Genomic DNA, 7,404 nt, shown 5'->3' on the forward strand with positions numbered 1-7,404 from the left:
TGTCTCTCTGACTAACAGAGCCTGCCGACGACTCGTCTGGTTACGATATCCTGTCCAACCCTCCCGGACCCGGTGAAGACGAGGATGAGCAGAGAGACGTTTTCGAATTCGAGTTCTCAGACCGACCTCTGCTGCCGTGCTACAACATCCAGGTGTCTCTCTCACAGGGGTAAGAGTCTTAAGTTTTTGACCTTTTGTTCTTAACTGCTTTTTTAAAGCTATTTCATTGGTTGGCATAATAGTGATTCTCAGGTGAGGATCGATTCAGAGTGGACTCAATGCCAACCTGAAGTGTTCCAACTGTGGAATCCTTTCCGAGAGATTCCAATTCCGAGTAGAACACTTGTAATTAGTTTAAAGTCTGCGTGAACTGGAAGTTGCAGAGACTTATATTTCAGTATGTTGATGTACTTCCAAATTAAACTGAATATTGAGTAGGGGGCAGGGCTTTCTTTTTGCGCATCATTCTCTCTTAGCAAACTAACGGTAAGAAGGGTGTGGTTAAGAATATTGTGTGTGAAGCTGTAAATCTTAAGTCAACAGAGAAGGACTGCCACTCCAAACAGATTTGCAGATTGAAGATAACCAAAACAAATCTTTCTTTAGTGGATTAGCTTGAACGATCAATTGTTCACCTAAAGAATAACAATGTGCGCTATCAAAAAACGCATTGTAAAATTTTGGCTTCACACAGACTTTAAATCAGAAGTGCCCAAAGTAGGGCCCGCAGGCCAAAGTTAGCCAATGGTAACCTTTGATTTGGCCCGCCATCCCATCTGAAAAGAGAGGGACAATGAGGGGAAGTTGGTTGGAGCGAATGTCTTTGACAGAGATCACAATTTCGAATTTAACATAACCTTTTGTTTCTTTATTGAATTGAGGAGCTACAAAAAAGCCAACTGAAGTTAATTGTGTCATTTAAATGTTGTAACCTGTCACTTGACAGGTAATACACAAGACATTGGCTAGCAAATTAAGGAAAAGGCAGCTTGACTAGTGTATTCAGCATTACTCCATTGCGTTATAAATGGAATTACTAAGTTTTTACTACAGTAAGTTCATTATAAAACGTAAAAAATGATACTGCATAATTAAATTATGTTTTAAAGGAAAGTTTTCTAGTTATTTTTAAATATTAGCAACTAAATTAGGAAATTACCCATGGCAAATTTAATGTAACATTTGATTTGATATATTTTAACAGCCCATTAGCCTCAATCAAGTTTGGTTTTTGGAAAAGTTTGGGCACCCCTGCTTAAAATGGATTCTTGTTTGTTATACATGTTTATAAGACCTTTTATGCATTTTAGAGGTTCAATTGCATGACTAGTATTTTTGGGGACTGACAATGCAAACTTTTAAAAACTTTCAAAGTGCCAGTTTTTATAAACTCTAGCAATATTGTAAATGGTGGAAATCACTAATCCAGCATATTACACCTTCAGTTTATATGCATGCGTGAATACTCGCCAACCAAAACAACTATTATGAGATACTGGATTGTATGTGTGCAGAGTTCGCCTGGTGTGCCGAATACAGCTTCTTTCTATTTTTAAGTACACCTTTGTAGTGTAAACATAACCTAATTGCTGGATAGTACTTGAGATTTGTTATTTGTTTGGCTAAAAGTTAAATCACATACATCTGAAAGAAATGGATTTCAAGAAGAATGCTGGTGACTGATTACATAAATTGGTGATTAATTTAGGATGGAAGACTACAAGTGTTTTCACAAAAGATGCTTTGTTCATAAATGTATCATAATTGGTGGACGTAACCATAGAGCTTTCATTTACAATCAGGACATTGATAATCAGTTTTTATTTGTTATTAGAGAATTGCACTGTTGATTACTGTAAACAATTACTCATAATTAGCCAATTTTGATATAGAGTTGGCAGTTGTTGGCCACCAGTAAATATCTAGCTTTGATTGTTGTTAAATGACCAAATGAGCTATTTTAAAGCCGGTGTTAACCAGAACTTGCTTAGACTTGGGTATGGAGGATCTACTTCCAACTGAAATGGAATATTGAGTAGGGGGCGGGCCTTTCCTTTTTGCGCATCATTCCCTCAAAGCAAACTAACGGTAATGCTGTGTTTACATCAGATGTGGAACGTGCGAATAAATCACGGTATTCGCACATAATTTGACATGTGGAAATTTTAAGTTTACTCGTTTCATTCGTGCGTCAAATTCGCTTCATTCGTGAGTCAAATATACTTCACAATAGACGCAGATACGCATCATGGGCAGGGCTTCTGTCTGCCCGGTGACTTTAGCTTCATTGCAAAATAGCTAATATGAATTTATTGAGAGAATAGCTGTGTGTATGTGCTTTAGGAAGGCTAAAAAACCGTGTATATTTGTTCGGCGCCATGTCTGAGTCCACTAGATGCTTTTAGAGGTTCCCCCACATTTCGTTTTTACGAGCACTTACATACCACCCCCTCCTCAGTTCGCGATCGCAGTCAACCCCCTCCTCCACCATTTTGGTTTTACAATCACTTCCACCGAAAGTTTGCGATCGGCTGAAGTTTTGATTTTCCAACCTGAGCGATTCTCCTTAACTGCGTCAAACACAAAAAATGCTCATCTCGCGCCGCTTCATTCATGCGAAACGCCTCAGGGTGTCTATTCTCGTAACTATCTATTCTCGTAATAACTCTCGCTTGACGCTTCATCCGTGTCTGGTGTGAACTCGGCATTAGAGGGGCATGGTTAAGAATATTGTGATTAAATTAGTCAAACTGATGTCAACAGATAAGCACCCTCTCCCAATACAGAAGAAATGCTCAGACTTTGAAGATTACCCAAACAAACGTGCACAGATTAATTGTTTACGAAAGAATAGCAATGTGCGCAAGCAAAATAAACATTAGATTTGATGTACACTTTTAACTTATTTTTGCACTTCTTCAATAAAGATGCTCTCTCCAAATCTGATCGTGACCCGACAAATTTTAGTTTACACAGTAGTTAATCTAGAATTGACCTGAGTTAGCTTCGACCCACATGACAGGTGTTTTCCCCTCAAGAACCACACGACTGCGTAGTGCGAAGTCTTGACAGCCAGTGGCGACGCTAGTTTAGTGCTAGCTAGCAGAGATGTGAGGCCCATTGCACTTAAACAGAGCGAGGAAAGCGCGAGAGAGAGACAGTCTAGTGACACGCTGCTAAACAGACACAGCTAATTACCTCCCACACAGGCTCTCGCTCTGCCGTTCCCGCGCTCCGCTCTCTCGTCGCCCCTCCCTCGCTCGCCCGCTCGCTGTCTCGCTCCCAGGCTCAGCTGCCGCGCTCACTGTTGTGTATAATCTTCAGTCTGCGCTTGTCTCTGGCCTTCCCCTCCCCCGTTCTCATTCGCCCTCGTTCGCTCGCTCTCTTTCGGCTGGCTGATGCAGTATTAATGGCTTTCTGCTCTCCTCACATTTCCTCCCCCCTCTCGCTCGCCCTTTCTCCCTCCCTCTCTTTCTCTCTCTCTCTCTCTTTTCCCTCTCCCACTCCATTCAGCGTTCCGCGCTCCGCAAGAGCCACAGACCGCCTCAAGTGCCATCGATTGAGCGCTGCCTGTTACTGCTTTCCCTGCTGCGTATGTGTGTGCGCGGCTGACAGGCTCGGGCGATGGTCTTTGTGTGTGCGCTGCCCATTGTGTTTTTCAAGGCGAATGAAGGCCTTGAGAATCTTTGTGTAATTTTGTCTAATTATCTGAATGCGTTGGCTACACAGGGGCGAGAGTTTGACATGATGTGTTGTGCGCACGTTCATTTTTGTTATACAGTCTGGTGTTTCACGAGTTTTGATATTTATCCTTGGTGCTCACTTGGCGTCACTTAATGAAATTCATATCAAACTTAGTCAACATTAAAGGTGCTTAAAAGCAGAATTTGTGCAGGAAAACGACAATACCCACAGTGTTGTGCTAGTTACTGAAAAAATAGTAACTAGTTACAGTTACTAGTTACTTCATTCAAAAAAGTAACGCATTACTTTATGGTGTAATTGAATTTCTGTTAAAAGTAATTTTTGAGTTACTTTTCCAAAGAACATGTTTAATGCTCACATTAATGCCCTTATAACATCACATCAGTGCTGCATGGAAAATACCAAATAACAAACACAAAACCTCTATGAAATAAATAAATGAAAGTAATCTGAATTATCATTCAGAATCAGTTTGGTGAAACTCAGCACCAGAAAACTGCTATTATAGACAACCATAAATGTTATGCCTTTTAAATAAGACAAAAACATAACAGTTGCTCAAATGAAATCGTTGAACAATTTCCAAACTAACCACAAATGTGGTATGTCAGTAACTTGTGGAAAGTAAGCTGTGTATATTCAAAGTGTAAAATCTGCTGTTGTATAACCGCTACAAAAATATGTAAAGCAATTAAAAAGTCACAATTTTTTTCTGAGCAATACAACACTACATTTAAATAACGTGTTCTGAAATATAACAGAAATGTGTCACTGTGTCAACTAAACTAATCAATATTTTTATACAAATAACAAATGTGTGCTTATTTATTTGAAAACAAAAAAGTAGTATTAGTTATAATAATTAATAATAGTATCATTAATAGTCTCTCTGTCTCTCTCATGAGCACATTTGGCCTCTTGCGCACATTCGGTCTCTCTCACAGGCACACTTGGTGTACTTTGCACACATTTGACTTAAGTCTGGCGCCTCATACACGATGCGACTTCTTTACTGCCGTTGGTTGGCATTCACCAATCCCACAATGCGTCTCCGCTGTAAATGGGAAGATGTGGGCTAGACTACAGCCAAAATAAAATAATTTACCCAGTAACATCATATTGTAACGATAATGGAGGGAGTTACTATATTTTAAAAATAATTAATTACGTTATTAGTTACTGTCAAAAGTAATGCCATTACAGTAACGTGTTACTAGTAATGTGTTATTGCACAACACTGATTACCCATGACATTCATTAAAAAGTGCCAAAAAAAAAAGAGTTTTAGCTTCACACAGTTTAGATTGGTTATTTTATGATTATAAACTACAAATGTTTAAGCAAATTGAAAATTTGTAAATTGAAGAATGTAAACTCACCGTTTACTTGCCCTCAGGTGGTAACAAACCTTTGAGCTTCTTTCTTATGTTGAACATTAAATAAGATATTTTGAATGAAGCTAAAAACCTGTACACTGACTTTCATTGTAGGAAAAACAAATATCAATGGTTAAAAGTCAATGGTTAAAAGTCAATGGCCTCCAACTGTCTCATTTTTGGATCAATTGGATATTTTTTGATCACTTTTGGAGCTAAATTTAGTCAGGAAAAACTACATTACCCATAATGCTGTGTACAGTGGACCACCAAAAGAATCTGTAGGCAACACCCACTTGTAAAAGATTGGTTATTGTAGGATTGTAGACTACAAATGGTTGTGCAACATGTTTGTTTAGGAGTAACTTCACTCCAACATTTAGCAGCTTCCAATCTTGTATTCTTAACTTGTGCATGTATATTATTTCTGTAGGTACAACCAACAACCAATCATAGTGCTTCATTTCCCTCATTATAGACATTTTTTGTAATCTAATTGTATTTTTTATTCCTTGCTTCAAATCTAGTGTACAATGTCATGATTTACCTTGCAGCTTGTTGGTTTGGTTCATTGCTTATAACTGTTTAACTACACCTAATCCCCATGGGAAAAATATTTCTGGAACCAGTGCTGCTAAAAAAAAACAACAAAAGTAGCGCAAACTAGCCACTGTGATGCTAGCGTGAAAACCTTGCTCTCATTTTCAGCTAATTAATCTCTCTTTCTCTCGCTCTTGTTCGCAGACCCAGAAATTGGTTGCTGCTCTCAGATGTCCTCAAGCGACTCAAGATGTCTGCCAGAACGTTTCGTGCCACGTTCACGCACATCGAGGTGGTGACGATAGCGGAGGCTGAATTCTACAAGCAGGCGTCTCTGAGTCAGCTGTTCTCCTGTCCGGAGGAGCTCGAGGGATTCATGCCTGACAGCAAGGAACTGTTGGATCTGGTGGAAATCAGCAGCGAGCTGGTGGCGCTGCTGGGGTCATCGATTGAATGCTTGGACGACCGCTGGGAACCTGCTTCCAGACCTCGCTCCTGAACTATTGCACACGCACTCAGACAGACCCATCGAGACCAGTGGAGAACTAGAAGCAAAGGAAGAGGATATTCTGAGGCAGTTCTTGACATTTCAAGGAACTTCTGGATCGGTAGCCAAAGGCGAAATTGGGTCCCAGTGCAGCTGGTATTTCTGTTTGGCTACGAGGAGGTTTCGGAACATCTCGACATCCTTTGTGCTCTGCTCGCATACTAATTCTCCCAGTGACGATGCAAACCTGTACATAGTGTACATTCTGCAGATACGAAAAGAGAACGGACCGAAGATATTTGGACCACTATCTCTGGCTAATTCCGAGATATGAAGCCATGCTCGCGATGACGAACTCTTTCATTTAAAAGAGATGTTTTCTAAATAGGTATATAAGTATATATATACAGTCACTGTATTTTATTTGTGTGTATTATATATAGATATAAATATATATATATATATATATATATATATATAAATATAAATAAATAAATATATATATATATATGCGCTGCCTTTTTGTCTTGTTTAGTCAGGTCTTTATTTTATAATTGGAGTTACGATGTTGTAAATATGTAATCAGGTTGGATTTGGGTTTTAATCGTGATATCAACATTAGAGAATTTACTGAGGCCGGAAGAACAGTTAATTAGCGCACTTTGTCAGCGATCTTTCCTCAAGTGGAGTAGATGTTTTTATGGTGTTGACCAGTAACCGGTGTGGGATTTATTTTGTTCTCCCGTGTTAAACTCTAATCTACAAAGCTGTTTCGTACCCTGTACGCAAGCTGTTGCTTTGACTGAGTCACTTATTTATGAGTAGAAATTAAGATATTTTAATGTGGCTTTTCTTTGTAAAATATTAAAGTAATTGTAAAATACTAATCTGAAGCTTTGTTAGGCAGAGACATGCTTGAACTTGTAAATAATGGGTTGACTTTCAGTAACTTGTTTCTGACGTGTGTTATTGATTTTTGCAAAAGTGTTCGGACTTTGTAATTACATACGCTATCATTTGTATTTATATTTTACCAAAAAAAGTTCCTTTAAATAAATGGCAATAAAACATTGTGTACATCTTGTGCTTTTATATTTTTTAGTCATCATATTGACAATTTACATTGTGGTGTTATTTACAAGCACTTGTATTATTTGAAAATGGGGAAATGGCTTCACTTACATGGCAAGACAGAAGTTAAAATTGGTTTGAAATGGTGTTTCTTGTTGCTAAACTAAACTGAGCATGAGATTATAGGGCTGCTCTGATTAATTCATGCACAAACAGATTATTAAA

At 38.6% G+C, this 7,404-nt stretch overlaps 1 protein-coding gene across 2 annotated transcripts in view; it reads left to right on the top strand.

The window, feature by feature from the left end:
• The window catches only part of bcor (BCL6 corepressor), a 55,441-nt gene extending 48,258 nt beyond the window's left edge, over nt 1–7,183 (top strand). For both annotated transcript variants that reach the window (XM_056447340.1, XM_056447341.1), the window contains 2 exons: nt 19–169; nt 5,826–7,183. In XM_056447340.1, coding sequence (XP_056303315.1) covers nt 19–169; nt 5,826–6,120 — 446 coding nt within the window. In that variant the 3' untranslated portion in view covers nt 6,121–7,183. The remainder of the gene's footprint in view (nt 1–18; nt 170–5,825) is intronic.
• Nucleotides 7,184–7,404: the final 221 nt, after the last annotated feature.

Source organism: Danio aesculapii, chromosome 22, assembly GCF_903798145.1.
Source record: "Danio aesculapii chromosome 22, fDanAes4.1, whole genome shotgun sequence".
NCBI classification, from domain to species: domain Eukaryota; kingdom Metazoa; phylum Chordata; class Actinopteri; order Cypriniformes; family Danionidae; genus Danio; species Danio aesculapii.